The 17,055-nt window shown below is 43.7% G+C and overlaps 1 protein-coding gene across 1 annotated transcript in view; it reads left to right on the top strand.

Moving 5' to 3' along the window:
- The first annotated feature begins 7,960 nt into the window (after positions 1–7,960).
- SMAP2 (small ArfGAP2) overlaps positions 7,961–17,055 on the top strand; it is a 48,668-nt gene continuing 39,573 nt past the window's right edge. The window contains exon 1 of the mRNA XM_043574554.1: positions 7,961–8,510. Within this exon, the coding sequence (XP_043430489.1) occupies positions 8,408–8,510 (103 nt within the window). The 5' untranslated portion in view covers positions 7,961–8,407. The remainder of the gene's footprint in view (positions 8,511–17,055) is intronic.

The raw sequence follows: 17,055 nt of genomic DNA on the forward strand, positions 1-17,055 counted from the left end.
GATGCAGGGCTGAATCTTATGAATTGTGAGATCAGGACCTGAGCCGAAATCAAAAGTTGGCCGCTTAACTGACTGAGCCACCCAGGCACCCAAACAGGAAATATTTTGAAACATCTCTTAGTGTCAATGACTGTTGATAATAGTAAGATTGTGGGAGTTTTAAAATATTAAGTTAATTAAAAATTTTAAAATCAAAGTAAAACTTAATGACACATGATAGTGCCCTGCCCCGCCCTTACCCACCCTGATGCCCACTCCTCCCAAGTAAGCATTCTCAACCCATTTATTTATTTATTTATTTAGAGACAGAGAGAGCACGAGCAGGAGAGAGACACACACACAGAGAGAGAGAGAGTGCCAAGCAGGCTTCGTGAATGGTCAGCGTAGAGTCTGACATGGGGCTTGAACCTAGGAAACTGTGAGACCATGACCTGAGCCAAAAACAAGAGTCAGACGCTCAACCGATTGAGTCACCCAGGTGCTCCACATTCTCAACTCTTGTAATGTTTCTTCCGGAATTTACAAATTTACCTAAATGACATGCTTATGCTAGTATTATATACCTTTTTGTCTTTGTTTATTCACTTCCTGCTATGGAAGATAAGAATTTAGATTTCTTTTCGTATTTCTGCCCCCCTTTCCATGCCATAAACTTCCTCTCCCACCTTTTCCCCATATAGTTAAATAACAAAATTTTGTTAAATTAATGCTCGATGTGTGTGATAGCATGGCTAAATAGTATTGATAGATGAACCTTGCTTACACTTCTTTTCTGGTTAAACTTTTTTTCCCTTGGAGTCCATAACTGCCCCATTTAAATTTTTTTAAAATTTCCTGTGAATCTATGATTAATTCGTCCGCTCATCCTCTGACAGAAGAGAACTTCCTCTTAGTTCCAACACATCAGCTCATCTATAAATTTCATTTTTCTTGGCACTTTCTGTTCTAAAGTTTGTCTTACGCCTCTAATCAGGAGTAGGCATTCTGCATAACCATCACCCTGGAATTTCCCTTCATCAGCACACTGGGAATGACCTTTATCTTTTTCCTGTGCTAAATGCTTTGCTTTCAGGATTTGGTGTTTTCCATTTTCCTAGGTTTACTCTGTCATTTTTGACAAAGTGTGCACAGGAGGAGAACTGGTTTGGGTTCCAAGAGGAAGCATATGGCTGATGCAAAAGAGGCAATTGAAGACAGTTTAAAGAAGCATGGGCAGGGTTAAAAACACCAATAAGGAGCATGATGTACCTTGGGGCGAGCAACAGCAGAAAGCCTAAAAGGGCAAGAGGAGAGGGTATTCTCAGAAAGGCCACAGCTGTAGGAGAGGGTCACCCTCACAAGACTCTCGCTGTCATTTACGGTGTGTTGGCTCAGCCAGCAGGGAGGGAGTAGAGAAAATTATTCAACCTCCCTCCACCGCTGCCCTCTGATTTCCCTCAGAATGCCTCCCATTGGCTGAAGCCAGCCTGCCCTCGAGTTGCACTGATGCCTTACGCTGCACCTGGGGGGCACACAGCAGGGCTAAGAGTAAAGTGGACGTGGAAAGGCCAACAGAGCACAGCCAGCACTGGAGGTAAAAGTTTGAAATCTAGTGTATCTGAGAGTCTCTCTGTTCAAAACTGCCTCTAGAGTAACACTTTGGCTGGTATGGAATTCTGGGTTGGCAACTCTTCTGTCTCAGAATTTTGGAGGCAATGTTCCGTTGTCTCCTGGCTTCCAGAATTGCTGTCGAGAACTCTGTGCCATTTTGATTCCTGATGCTTTTTATGTGACTTGTTTTTTTCCTTCCTGGAAGCTTAAGATCCTGTCTTTCCCCCCAGTGTTCTGCTATGTGGTGAGGGGTGAGTTCCTATCATTATACAACAGGGCCCCAAAGTAGGCCCAGGCCAGGTATACTTGCTCTGTCCTTCCTCAGTCCTGAAAATGTAAGAAATATGGATACAGGTGCCCACTCTCCTACATCATTACAGAGGTGCAGCGCAACGGCTCATGTGTGATGTTTGGCCATTATTATGCATCTGTGGACAATGAAGCAAGATTGCAATGGTGGTGAGTTAGGCTGGGATTCAGACACTGCTAATACACACAGCTCTGTCTCCTCTCCTGGAATCTGTGCTGGTTGATAGTAATGGGCAGTTATGTTGTGAAACTAGGGGTGAGGAGGGAAGAGGGAGACATTCAGTAGAAGTAAGGGGCACAAATTGTTCTGAAGAAAGTGGTAGGTTAGTATGGCATGAACAATGGGCCCACCAGGGTCCTCGGGTCTCTGGTGATGGGCCTGAGCCCCCAGGTTAGAGGGAGAGGTTCAAATGCCAGCCAAGCTGTCTTTAACAAAGACTATGAGACTGCACACAAGTAATCTGGGGCCTAAATGACAATGTGTGACCCAGAGGTAGGGAGAAGCCACTCTCTCTGTCTTTGCAAGGGATTGCCTAGAATCCGGAGAAGTCTTGGTGCTGTGAGCATCAAGAAGTTGACAGGGACACCAGCCTTCTCACAGTGGGCTCCATTAGCTGTGGAAAACTGATGCTCTTCCAAGAGTGTCAGGCTGTGGAAATTGACACATAGGAACTGGAAGAGGAGAGGAGGGTCATGTAGCTCAACCCCAGGGCTCAAAGAGTTGGCTTGTGCAGCAGACATATGTATTCAAGGCTGAACACTCAATCCACTGTAAGGCAGGGGAGGCTTTCAAATGTCACAAATTCTCTACACTAAGAAAAAAGTTTGAGGGTTGGTTGAAAAGAGTTGATTGGAAGGACTATGAGTTTATTTGAGACCCTTAGTTCATTTATTTACATGTGACAAATAGAACAGAGCTAGCAGTAAAGTGGGGGAACATAATTATCCAACTTTCTTAATGAAAGTCATTTTATGAGTAGTACCCTATTCAGGTAAAGTGACTGACCAGTCGATTAGAAGCTGTTTTAGTTCTGAGGCACCTGGGTGGCTCAGTCGGTTAAGCGGCCGACTTCGGCTCGGGTCATGATCCCACGGTCCGTGAGTTCGAGCCCCGCGTCGGGCTCTGTGCTGACAGCTCAGAGCCTGGAGCCTGTTTCGGATTCTGTGTCTCCCTCTCTCTCTGACCCTCCCCCGTTCATGCTCTGTCTCTCTCTGTCTCAAAAATTAATAAGCGTTAAAAAATAAATAAATAAAGAAGCTGGTTTAGTTCAACATATGACTCAAGATTTGACCTCTTAACAAGATGATGATACACTAATGAAAATTTCCAATAGCAGTAGTCCCAAAATATTCACCATACCACCTTTTTGGTAGTATTCTGGGCATTTTGTCACAGTGGTTACTATAATATAACAGTTTTAAAAAGTTTCTGTTTAGTCCTCTTATTTCTAAGAGTTGGGTTTTCAAAATACTCAGATATAAAGACGAAGGAGAGAAACCATCTGGAAGTCAAGCATGATATGTGGTGTTAGGTTTCTCCAATTCATCCCAGTTTTTTGAAATCCACAGATACAAGGTGACCAAACTTGGTTCAGCAGCCACTGAGACAGATAGGAAGCTCTTCTCTCTGGTGGTAACTAATGTGAATCACTTTTATGATAAAATAACACAATCATATTATGGAATAAAGGGAACTGTTTTGTAAGAATTGTCAAGGTAAAATTCAAGACTTCAAAAACAAAATCTGTACTTGGGAAGAGAAGAAATTTGCTTTAGCCATATCCTCAGACCCTGGGATATGCATTCACTTTCCTCTAATAATAATAATAATAATAATAGCAAATACTTGATGTATCTGTTAAGATAGATAGATTATGGGGTGCCTGGGTGGCTCAGTCGGTTAAGCGTCCGACTTCAGCTCAGGTCACGATCTCACAGTTTGTGGGTTTGAGCCCCACGTCGGGCTCTGTGCTGACAGCTCACAGCCTGGAGCCTGCCTCAGATTCTGTCTCCTTCTCTCTCTGTTCTCCCCTGCTCATGCTCTGTCTCTCTCTCAAAAATAAATAAGGATTAAAAAAAAAAGATAGGTTATGCCATGGTAAACAAACAAAATTCAGTGGTTTGACAGAAAGAAGACTCATTTCTTGCTCATGCTACCTACCTTCCTTTGTGTGTTGACAGAGGGCTCTTGCTTATTAGCCCCTCTGGAATTCAGGACTGAATGTTTACCTCCTCAGATTCATACGTTGAGATCCCAATGTGATGGTATTAGGAAGTGAGGCTTTTGGGAGGTGATTAGGTCACGAGGATGGAGCCCTCATAAATGGGATCAGTGCCCTTACAAAAGAGATCCCAGAGGGGTGCCTGGGTGGCTCAGTTGATTAAGTGACCGACTCTGGCAGGTCATGATCTCGCAGTCCACGAGTTTGAGCCCTGCGTCAGGCTCTGTGCTGACAGCTCAGAGCCTGGAGCCTGCTTCGGATTCTGTGTCTCCCTCTCTCTCTGTCCATCCCCCACGCTCGCTCTGGCTCTCTCTGTCTCTTGAAAATAAATAAAAATGTTTAAAAAATGTTATTAAATAAATAAATAAAAGAGATCCCAGAGAGTACTCGCAGCTTTTGCCACATGAGGATACAACAAGAAGTCACTGTCTATGAACCAGGAAGTGGGCTTTCAGCAGACATGAAATCTGTTGGTATGTTGATCTTGGACTTCCCAGTCTCCAGAACTGTGAGAAATATATTTATGTTGTTTATAAGCCACCCGATCTATGATATTCCATTATGGCATTCTGAACTGAGACAACCACCATCATGAAGGCTGATGGTTGCCATGCCAGGGGGAAAGAGAATCAGAGGAGTCTCAAAGCAGCAAATAAATGATTTGGACATGAAGTGACACTATCCTTTTTGCTCAAACTCGTTGGCCACAACCAACCATAAGAGAGCCAAGAAAGAAAATCCTACCATGAGCCTGGAAGGCAGAAAGCCAGAAATATTTAGTGAAGAGAATTAATTGTCTATCACTCACTTTGTGGCAAGAGCCGTTCCAAATATATTGCAGGCACGGGGTGCCTGGGTGGCTCAGTCAGTTAGGCGTTGGACTTTGGCTCAGGTCATGATCTCAGGATTTGATCCCCGCATCGGGCTCTGAGCTGACAGCTCAGGGCCTGGAGCCTGCTTCAGATTCTGTGTCCCTCTCTCTCTCTCTCTCTCTGTCCCTCCCCCGCTTGTGCTCTCTCTCTCAAAATAAATAAATAAATAAAACATTAAAAAATATATATTGCAGGCATTAGTTAAGCCTCATAACAATTCTGCGAAATAGGTCCTATTAATATTATTATCATTCCCATTTAATAGATAATAACAGGCTAAGTAACCTGATCAAAGTCACACAGACAGTAAATGGTGAAGCTGAAGATTTAAACCTACCCATTCTGGTCCTGTGGCCTGTGAGCTTAACCACCAGACTACGTAGTCTCTCACTAGATGGCAAATTTTGAGAAGTGCTGTCATAGATGATGGAGAGCCACTAAAGGATTTTTAAGCAAGAGGGTATGACTCAATCAGATTTGCTATTGAGAAAGCTCTCATTGAAATTGAAACTTAGGGTTAGACTAAGGCAGGACGGCTATTTGCATAGTGAAGGGATGGAGATGAGGAGGGATTGAGCTAAGATACATTTACAACAATTAACGGGATAATCTTGAGCTTCTGTTTCATCAACTTGAGCCTCTGTTTCATCATTTCTTGAACATGATTACGGTAATACCTACCTTAATGGGTTTTTCTGAGGATTATAAAAAAATAACATAAGCAAAACCTGGCACTACTATCTGGAATTACAGAGATCTACATTAAAAATCCCAGCTCTGCTACTCACTGGATGAGAGAGTTCATTATTCTAAGCCTCAGTTTGCTCGTTTATAAAACACATGTTAGGGGCGCCTGGGTGGCTCAGTCGGTTAAGCATCTCACTCTTGATTTCGGTTGGAGTCCTGATCTCGTGGTTTGTGAGTCTGAGCCCTGTGTTGGGCTCTGTGCTGACACTGTGGAGCCTGCTTGGGATCCTCTCTCCACCCCTCCCCTGCTCATGCTCTCTCTCTCTGTCCTACTCATGATAAATAAATACGACTTAAAATTTTTTTTCTTTAAATGTTTGTTTACTTTGGAGAGACAGACAGAGTGCGAGCGGGGTGGGAGATAGAGCAAGGGAGACACAGAATCCAAAGTAGGCTTCGGGCTCTGAGACGTCAGCACAGAGCCTGATGCAGGGCTCTAACCCATGAACCAGGAGATCATGATCTGAGCTGAAATCCAATGCTGAACCGACTGAGCCACCTAAGGGCCCCAATAAACACAGATAAAAAAACAAACACGTGTTGGGGTGCCTGGGTGGCTCAGTCGGTTAAGCATCTGACTTTGCTCAGATGTGACCTCACCTCTGGTAAGTTCAAGCCCCGCATCAGGCTCTGTGCTCACGGCTCAGAGCCTGGAGCCCATTTTGGATTCTGTGTCTCCGCCTCTCTTTTGCCCCTCTCCTACTCGCCCTCTGTCTCCCTCTCCCTCTCAAAAATACATAACATTAAAAAACCACATGTTAATGTCAGAAAAGTTAAATAAGTTGAAAAATTATTACAAGCTCATTCAGGTTGAGAAAATTAGCTTAATTAGCTTAGGAGAAAGGCAGAATTCCTTCCAGAGAAAGAACTGAGATTTTGTTTAGGAAAAACTTATGTGTTTATGAAAGTCAAGTCTCCTAAGCACAAATAGAAGAGAAGAGAAGAGGATTAGACAGAGAAGTAAATGTTTTTGTGGTTTTTTTTTTTAATGTTCATTTATTTTTGAGAAAAAGAGCACAAACAGGGGAGGGGCAGAGAGAGAGGGAGACCCAGAATCTGAAGCAGGCTCCAGGCCCTGAGCAGTCAGTGCAGAGTCCCATGTGGGGCTTGAACTCATGAACTGTGAGATCATGACCTGAGCTCAAGTTGGATGCTTAACCAACTGAGCCATCCAGGCACCTGACAAGTAAATAGTTTTGATCAATAAATAGAAAGTGTTGGTTTTCTACTGATGAGATGAAAGTTTTGAGGGAAGCCTGGGCTTGGGAGAAAGTAAAGAGATGGAGGAGAGGGTTTCACTAGAGAGAACTATGAGAATCTGGTCTTACCAGCTTCCCCAGTCCATTCTTCCCACCGCAGCCAGAGTGATCTTTTAAAACTACTAATTGGATCATGTTGTTCCCTTTCCCTTAGTCCAGTGCCTGATACTTAGAAGTTTCTCAGTAACAATTTGCTGAGTGAATGAATGAATGAAAACACTTGGCAGGTAGCAGGTGGATCCCTAAAGAAAGAGACTTTTGTGGAGAAGTTCTGTGTAGTGAGGGCGGTTAATAGTCATTTTAAGTAGTTCCCCATTTGTTTTGCTGTAATCACCCTTCCTCTCCACCACATCCCCCCAAATAACCTTCAGTGAAAGTCTGCTGCACAAAACAGCACTGTTTGGGGAGGATTGAAGAAATGAAAAAAAAGTATCTAGGCAAACAATGTCCAAAGATGGCAGGAAATCTAATGAACAGGGGAACCCAGAATTCAGTGGGACCAGTGAGAGGTGACCAGAATCCTCTGAAAACGTGGGGGAAGATGTGCTGTCCCCCTTATGGTGGATTAGGGGCTTGGGCCCTCCATTTGGCTGTTGAAGAAAAGAATAAGCTGGACGACTTTGGAGTAGCCACAACCCTCAGGTTACATAAGAATGATAAATATTTAACTCATAGAGACGTTTGTTTTGAGGATTATATTGGGATAATTCATATAAAGCACTTAGCACAGAGCCTGGCACATAGTAAGAACCCAGCAAATGTTAATTGTTTCCCTTCTCTTTCTTCCACTCCCTCCACTAGCTTTCTGCCAGGCTCCATTCATTCTTTTCCAAGGACACTTAGGGGGCGTGCCCTGTCCTCTCTCCGCCCACCACAAGCTCCGCCCCTCACTTCTGCCTGGCTTGGTTCTTGAGAGGCGGAGCCAAGGGAAGAGCCCAGGGCGACGCGGTAAGGGCGGGGCGCATGCGCGGGCTGGGCTGGGTGGAGGTGGAGAGGAAGAGCTGCCGGAAGTAGGCGGCGGAGGTGGTGGCAGAGCAGGCGGCAGCTGCCAGGGAAACCGAGGCGCGGGACGCACGGCCCGCAGACAGGCAGGCCAGGCGGCGTCTCTGCGCGCCCAGGAGTGCCCCGTTTGCCTGGGCTGAGGGTCTCTAGTCCGGCAGCCTCCTCTGGACTCGGGCCTTTCCCTGAGCCCGCCAGGGGGCGCCGCACTGAGGGGGCTGCAGAGTGGGGGGCGGGCGCGGCTGACAAGAGAAGGGGGCGCCCGGCCCGGCCCGAGGGGGAGGGCTTTTCCCCCCGCTCAGGAGGTGCCCCTGGGCGGGGGACCCGGAGTCCTCACCTCCGAACTGAGGCAGGGGTTCCTGGGGGCGAGGAGGGCGCTTCGCCCTCTGCCCCCGCCGGCACCCTGGCCATGACGGGCAAGTCGGTGAAGGACGTGGATCGGTACCAGGCGGTCCTGGCCAACCTGCTGCTGGAGGAGGATAACAAGTTCTGTGCCGACTGCCAGTCCAAAGGTAGCGCATCCCTCCTGGCGGGCACGGGGTGTAGCTAGCCTCCGGCCGCGCCTGGGAGGTCGGCCTGTGTGGGGAGGGGGTTTCTGGAGCTTAGGCCGCCGAATCACGTTAAATGGTAAGGCGTGCTACTCTTACTGATGAGGCTGCCGCGTGTTCTGCGGCGCCGGGATGATGTGGGGAGAGGCTGCGAGGGCGAGTGTGAGTGCCTGGGAGGGCCGGTGATGATGGGGGTGGAAGTGGCGTGGTGTGTGCAGGTGAGAATGTCTGTATGTCAGGGCTCCGAAGGAGTTCTGGGCCGACTGTCATTTAGAGGCAGCCCAGAGCTCACCGCCTTCCACTTGCAAAGCTGGGGGCGGGGGGGGGGGGTTGGGGAGGAGGAACTGCAGTGTGTGTGTGTGTGTGTGTGTGTGTGTGTGTGTGGAGACGGTGGGGGGGGGCGGAGAGGCAGAGAGCGGGGGAGGAAGAGAGGGAGGGAGGGGGAGGAGGGAAGTGACATGACGGTAGAAAAACTGCTTAAATAATTTTTTAAGGTGGTGATTGTTGCTGCCCGCTACTTGCGTAGCAGCTCCTTCTGTCATTTTACAGCCTTGCTGAACTCTGTCAGAGTGCATGGGTAGCTTTCTTTCTGGATATGTGAAGTGGGTACCTGCCTTATGCAGTGACACAGTGCGGATTTCTAGACAGCCTGGCCCTGGCCGTGGAGTGCGTTGGAGGCCTAATGTGTGTGTGTGTGTGTGTGTGTGTGTGTGTGTGTGTGTGGTGGCAGAAACTGGCACATTGTGGCTGAAGTGCAGGATCCTGTTTAGTCAGTGGAGAGAAGGAAGCAGTGGATGCATCAAATATGTTGTTCCATGATGCTTACCCTTCCAAAGGTGAAATGCGATCATTGTAAATGGGCAAAGCCATTTAGTCTTTGTTTTCTGTGTCCTCAAAGATTCATGATTTGATCCCATTAAAAATCAGTATGATAGGAAAGCTTGGTTATAAGTGAAAGCTTGGTTGTATGCACCCAAAATGTACAGATACGAGATTCTGTAAATATTTTGTTTCCTTATTTTCCTTCTGAATTCTTTGGAATACATGGAGAAGTTGGGAAAATACTTTTCCCTTTGGGGAGAAGGGGATAGTTCTATTTGGGGAGCTATTAATTTGCTTCTGTTCATAATGCAGTGGATTTACCACAGTCCTTTGCCATATAGCATATTGGGCACACAGTATACAACAAAGATTCAAATGTATTTGTATTTATCAATATTGAGAAAGGAAGGACATGCCTAATTAATACCTTTAGGTAATTAACTTTTATTTTAGAAACATGAGGTTATGAAAGGAGAACAGGGACACACAGATTTAAATACCTAGTAGTATATTTTAATGCCCTCTGCTAATAGATAAATGGCATGTGCTCTTAGGAAAAAGGTCCCCAGACCTCTTTCCTGAATTTTTGCTGTAGCAAGAATTTGCTTTAAAAAGTATTTTAGAATCGGGGATCCTGGGTGGCTCAGTTGATTGAGTGGTGGACTTCGGCTCAGGTCATGATCTCCCAGTTCATGGGTTTAAGACCCACATTAGGCTCTCTGCTATCAATGCAGAGCCAGCTTTGCATCCTCTCTTCCCCCTCTCTCACTGCCTTCCTCTGCTGGTGCTTTCTCTCTCGAAACATAAATAAACTTTAAAAAAAAAGTAGTTTAGAGTCAATTTATATTGAGTAGGTTAATTTCTTATAGTTGACTCTTGTTAAATCTTGTCCTAGATCTACTGGAAGATTCAGTTTAAAATTTAGGAGTGTATCTCCTGGCTTTACTCACATTCCCTTATGTCCTTAGTTGACAGATCTGGAGTCACAGTGAAGCAACCCACGAGAGTGAGCACTGCTACATTTGGGGAGTCAGATGCCATTTTGATGATTAGTACTGCTTTCAACCCCCCATTTCTCCTACTACTCATACTTACTCATATTCCAATGAAATATAGCATATGGAAGAGAGAGCTTGGTTCATCACTTCTTTCCCCCAAACTTTCCACTACTCTTTCTTAATAGCATTACTGGGGATCAGGTAATGAAATACTAGTTAATTCTTAATGAGAACTAGTAACTACTGGCTTGTGAACTTTCTTAACTGCTATTAATGGTAGAATTCTGCCTCCTGAACTGATTTCTTATCACAAATTAGGTTCACATTTTGGCTTAGTGGCTTCAGTGACTTGGCCATTGTAGTAGACATGTAATGACAAGGTGTCAGTCATCTTTCTAATTTTTTAAAATGTTTATTTATTTTTGAAAGTGAGAGACAGAGTGCAAGCAGGTGAGGGGCAGAGAGAGAGAGGGAGACACAGAATCCGAAGCAGGCTCCAGGCTCTGAGCTGTCAGCACAGAGCCTGATGCGGGGCTCGAACTCAGACTGTGAGATCGTGACCTGAGCCAAAGTCGGATATTTAACTGACTGAGCCACCCAGGCGCCCCAAGTCATCTCTCAATTCAGTTAAATTACACATTGATGAAGCCTCAGTTTATCCATTTTGTGAATAATCTAGCTCCTTCCACTCTTTCAATCTTTGTCACTCATTTTCCTCCTCTTTCCTCATTTTGGTTTCCATAATGATCATGTAGACAACTACCGGGTCATGGAAGTTGACACTTCCATGGAAGTGTCCATGGAAGAGACACTTATATCAGGAGATTAAGTTACCTGTTAGCTCTGGTAAAAAATACATGTAGTGGGAGGAGGTATTTAAAAACTATTGGGTTTGGAAAATGAGATTCAGATCTGAGTTTATTTGTCCCTATGTCTCATGTCGTTTCTTACTTAGAAATTGAGAGCTAACTATACAGAACTTGGTGAGTGATTACTAATCCATTAATATTAAATCACATAATATAGCCTTGGGCTGCAGACCTATGAGCAGGTATTTTTGTGATGTTCTAAAACAACCCTTTGGTAATGGCTCTTCTGTTTAAAATCTTATACTTGCTTAAGGGTGTTACTATCTTTAGATATGTAATATGAACACCAGAGTAGAAAACAAGCATGTGTGTTCTTTACGTAGTATGAGCTTTGTTGGTCCTGGGATTTTTAACTCTCTTGAACACAAGACTCACCAGTTTCTGGGACTTCTAAGGCACTGAAGTGATTCCTGTGTGGCAAAGGAAGCTGCTTTGTTACTACCTTTTAAAAAGTGCTTTGACTTACTTTTAGGTCCAAAGATATGGTTTCCTCCTCACCCAAGGATATTGTGACCTTTTGGGTAAATTTTTGGACTGATTTAAGTAGTGATAGAACAAAGGACAAGCTTACTAAAAATTCCAGATATGCCAATGGTAGCTCTACTCAGTTGAGGCTGGGTCCCATTTTTGGATAGAACCTTGTGGGGTTGTACTAGTCCAAGGCTTAATCTTAACTCTGTAGTTCCATAGTCAGTGGCCCTGGAATGACTCCTACTAATCAACCTCTTCAGAGACTGGTTTAAACTAGACACTATCTTACTTACCATGTAAGGATCTTTGTCATGACCTGAATACCTGTTTCCACTAATGGGACGTTACTCTCTCAGTATCAAATTTTTTTAAAAAATTAAGAGCTTTTTAATGAGCAGAGAATTAAAATGGAAGAGATTTGATGGTCTTGTGGAATATTTACTACAGACTGTGAAATACCACATGGAATTCTGGAGTTTGACAGAAACTTTGTAATATTTGGTACTTTCCCCTTCTGCTGCATCCTGTCTCTGAAATGTTTTACCTTGAATTACCTAACCATTGCTTCTGTTCCAGTTTCCATTATATGTTCTTAAATTTATTTTATTTTTAAAATTTTGTGTTTTTGTGAGAGAAAGAGAGTGTAAGCGGGGAAGAGGGGCAGAGGGAGAAAGAGAATCTTAAGCAGGCTCCACGCTCAACGTGGAGCCCAACTCAGGGCTCCATCCCACAACCCTGGGATCATGACCTGAGCTGAAATTGAGAGTTGGAAGCTCAACCGACCGAGCCACCCAGAAGCCCCTATACTTTTAAATTTAAGAGATATCACTGTCCTGTGGTTCAAAATGTAAAAGCTTCAAAGGCAAATATGTACAAGAAAAAGTTGTATTCTTCGATCCAACTACTAACTAGGCCCAACCCTGGTTAGCTTCTGAGATCAGACTAGATCCAGGTGTATTCAGACTAGATCCACATCTACGGTGTGGCCGTAGACAGAAAAAGTTGTATCCGAATTCCTGATCCCTTGGGGCACCTGGGGTGGGGGGGAGGTTCAGCCAGTTAAGCACTGACTTTGGCTCAGATCATGATCTGGTGGTTCATGAGTTCTAGCCCCACGTTGGGCTCTGTGCTGACAGCTCAGAACCTGGAGCCTGCTTCAGATTCTGTGTCTCCCTCTATCTGTGCCCCTTCCCTGCTCATGTTCTGTCTGTCTCCATCTCTCAAAAATAAATAAATGTTTAAAAAATGAAAAATAAATAATCCCTGATCCTTTAGCCACCATTTTCCCTTCCTCGAAGTAACCACTTTTGATAATACCTTATGTGATTTTTGAGAGATGATATATACACAAACAACTACTTTTTTGAAAGTTTACTTCTTTTAGTAATCTCTGTACCCAGTGTGGGGCTTGAACCTACGACCCCAAGATCAAGAGTCACAAGCTCCTCTGACTGAGCCAGCCAAGCACCCTACAAGCAACTACATTTAATTATATGCTTTTTCAGAGCTTTCACGCAGGGAGTAATATTACAGTTCATTTTCAATCAGTAGTATAATATGGACAGCATGCAGGTGCTCTGTCCATGCACATTCAGGAGCTTCTTCATTCTCTCCAGGTGTTTTCTAAGGTGATACCTAGGATATTTTGATTAAGTTCAAAGATATGCCTAAGTGATTTGGAAACATCTGCTCTTGTTGAAGTCATTTTAGAAAATGTCCTAGGTCTGTCCATAGCACATATTTACCACATTTCAGGTGGTAAAGAAGTATAGGAATGGAAGGGGCCGCAGACTTGATGTTGAAACATCCAATTAAACTCCTTCACTCTTGGGGCGCCTGGGTGGCGCAGTCGGTTAAGCGTCCGACTTCAGCCAGGTCACGATCTCGCGGTCCGTGAGTTCGAGCCCCGCGTCGGGCTCTGGGCTGATGGCTCAGAGCCTGGAGCCTGTTTCCGATTCTGTGTCTCCCTCTCTCTCTGCCCCTCCCCCGTTCATGCTCTGTCTCTCTCTGTCCCAAAAATAAATAAACATTGAAAAAAAAATTAAAAAAAAAAAAATAAACTCCTTCACTCTTATTTTAGCTTTGTGGCCTTCAGCACTGCCCTGAATTTTCCTCATTTGAAAAATGAAAGTGCCTTGTAAAATAAATGTTCCACAAATGTAAGCATCACTTGCTATCACCATTGCTGGTCTGATTGATGCGGCCTTGGTTTTAGTTGTTTCACTTTCTGATTTTATGCCCTTAAATACTCTGGTGACTGGAAGCCATGGTTAGAATGACTCACTCAATAATTCCCTAGTCTTTAAGCCAAAACCATTTCCTATATATGGGGGTTCTGGCATTTTTGCAAATGTACTTTATGGTACCCTTGAGGATGGTCTCGGAATTTTTCCTCACTCTTCAAAATTGTATGAAAGATTAGACCAGGGAACTTTATGTAGAGATTTTCTAAAGTAGTCCTAAATTTTAACTCCAGTAAATTAATTTCTGGCTTTGCTTTATATTTGTTTTGTGTTGATAGTTAAGTCATTGCTTGTTAAGTAGCATTTTTTAGAACATGAACTTTCCTATCAGTTTTTAACTATTTTACCTATATTTGTGACACCTTTTGAGAGGTTAAAAAAATTCCATCAAATCTAGACAACAGAAGAAGTTTTGTGTCCATCTCTAGTTGTTAAACACTCTTCTCCGGCCAAGATCAAATAAGTTTCTGGGTTTTTACAGCAAATGCACCTTAACTCTAACAGTCATGGCTGGGTTGACACAGTTACACTGAAAGTAATTTATCAAAATCCTCATTAGACTGTCTTTTAATATCAACTTGTTAAGCCTGTTCCCTGGGAGATGCTTTCCTATTTGTTCTCCTTGTCCTTTAAATAACATTCGGAGGCAGTGGGATAGGGTACAAAATACCTTATCATTTAGGTGGAACTCTGCAAACCTCAAATCCACACCATATATATTCTTTCTGAAAATATTTCTAAGCACTTACTTTGCGTCAGACACTGTACCAGGATATGTGGTAGATTCAGAGCTAGGGCCTTTGGTCTGAAGGATTACACAGTTGAATGGGGAAGCAGATGTGTAAACTGATAATGATGCAATGTAGTATTATCATGATGGCACTGTGTGCAGGGAGAAAGGAAAGACTGGAGAAAGCAAACAAGTCCGCCTCAGGAAGTCATGACTTCAAAGGCTGTGTAGGCTGTGTCTTGAATGATAAGCATGACTTTGCTAGGTGAATTTAGGGGACTTTGCATTCTAAGCAGAGGAAAATGGAATGTGCAAAGCTTCCAAAGTAGTGTGTGTGTGTGTGTGTGTGTGTGTGTGTGTGTGTGTGTGTGAGAGAGAGAGAGAGAGAGAGAGAGAGAGAGAGAGAGAGAGATTGATTCTCTAGTATATTTTGACTACATGTTGGGGAGTGGCAAGGGATAAAGGTTTTGACAGGTAGTCAGGGGCCAATAAGGTTAAAACCCTAGCCCTGTAGTTGATTTGGTGTATAGTATTGAGATTATGGATATGCTTTAGACCCTCTGCTGTGTAAGAAGCCCATACTATTGGAAGTCTACCTGCTACTCAAATGGAATAGTAAGTATTGCAGACATGAAATGTTTTCTAATTGATGAGTAGTAAGAAAGGTCTCAATATTGTGCCCACAAGATCAATATGGAAGTGTGCCTTCACGAGTACATTAAATGATCTTAGAAAAGTCTAGTGAAGTGCCAGCAGTAGATATTATGTCATTTCTGGAGTTGACGACGTTGATTTTGAGGCTGAGCATGCTTAGATACTCAAGCGGTTTAAGAGTGCTGAATATTTGATGTGTGCTCTTGGTTGCTGAGTGCTTAGGAGGTGTAAGCAGGTAGCTTGCAGCCTGATCTCTCAGTGCACTTTTCAGCAAACATATTGCTTTCCAATAAACCAGCAAATTACTTTCTTTCTGCATTTTTCATCTGATGTCATTATGATATGTAGGTGGCAGCTTTCTTGGGCACAGTTGTCTATATAACTGTTCACCACATGAGTCATTGTCTGTTCCTATTCTTCTGCCTGAAAATTCCCTCTTGGAAATGATGTCATGCAGTTGGTGACTGCAACACTTTACTCATTATGCACATTGCAGTTGGCTCTGTATGTTATGTTGATGGAACCTACCTATGCCATAGACACGGGATAAAGTGACTTGTTCAATGGACTCAGACTTGATTCCTTCAAATGATATTCCCCCGTAATAAAGACGCCAAGAAAGAATCTGCATAACGCACACACATGTGTTACATTCTGAGCATACAGTGCCTAACTTCTGTTATTGTGTCTGCTTAAATCCTTATCACAGTTGTACTTCTGTTTGAGCAAGTGGCCAGTTTATGTAGATACTAATTTTGAAGAAGTTCTGTATTGGCCCTGGAATGTGACAGTTCAGCTTACCACACTGAAAAGGTAGGAACCAATCTATGTAGAGTAGAACACTTTAAAGTTAATTCACTTTTACCAAATTCCTCTATTGTTAAAGAAATATTCCTATATTGATACATTTAAAAAAATTATAATGTGCCACAATTAACATGTCCACTAGAATGTAATTTCTACAGGGGCAGGCATAGATGTAGCTCTTAGTAAATATTTGTTTGAATGAATGAATTGATCTTGTCATTATAAATCCTTTGTTTCTTATTAGAAGAAATCTTTTACAGATTATCTGAATAGTTGTTTAATTCTTAAGAAAGTTAAGTTTTAAAATATATTTTAAAGTCCGGGACCTGTCAGGGAAACAGAAACCACTGTAGGTAGTACAAGCAGAGGGGATCTAACATACGTAATAGTAACATACATAATGGATGATATAAAAGGTTAGCAAGTAAATGGGCTGGTGAGGCAACCCAGATATTAGCAACACCTGGGAGCTACTGTGCCCCTAAGGAAATGAGAAGGTGCTCGTGTCACCAAAGGCCGGAAGTCTGAGCTATCTGGCGTAAGCTAGACGCACAGAAAGCAAAGCTGTGTGGTGCAGCTGGAACTGTGACCCCGTAAGAGAGCATTACCCTGGCTTCCCTCTTCCTCCTCCCTCTTACCCTCATCGGTGCCTCCCATTGATGGAACTTACCCAGAAATCGGTTGGCAAGGGAGCCTGGGAGATGTAGGTCCCACTGACAGAGTGGAGCAGGGGTAGGATCCAAGTGGAAACAGACAAGGCACAGGGGCACTTAAAAAAAAATCTCCAAGATGTTATTCTTTCTCTTTCTAGGTAAATAGTTGAGTTACTTTGGACAAGAGATAAGTGTTTTCAGGCAGATACGACCTTGTGTGCTTCTAAAGAATCTTAACGGTTGCTGAAAAAATAATTAGTCC

This window comes from Prionailurus bengalensis, chromosome C1, assembly GCF_016509475.1.
Source record: "Prionailurus bengalensis isolate Pbe53 chromosome C1, Fcat_Pben_1.1_paternal_pri, whole genome shotgun sequence".
Taxonomy (NCBI): domain Eukaryota; kingdom Metazoa; phylum Chordata; class Mammalia; order Carnivora; family Felidae; genus Prionailurus; species Prionailurus bengalensis.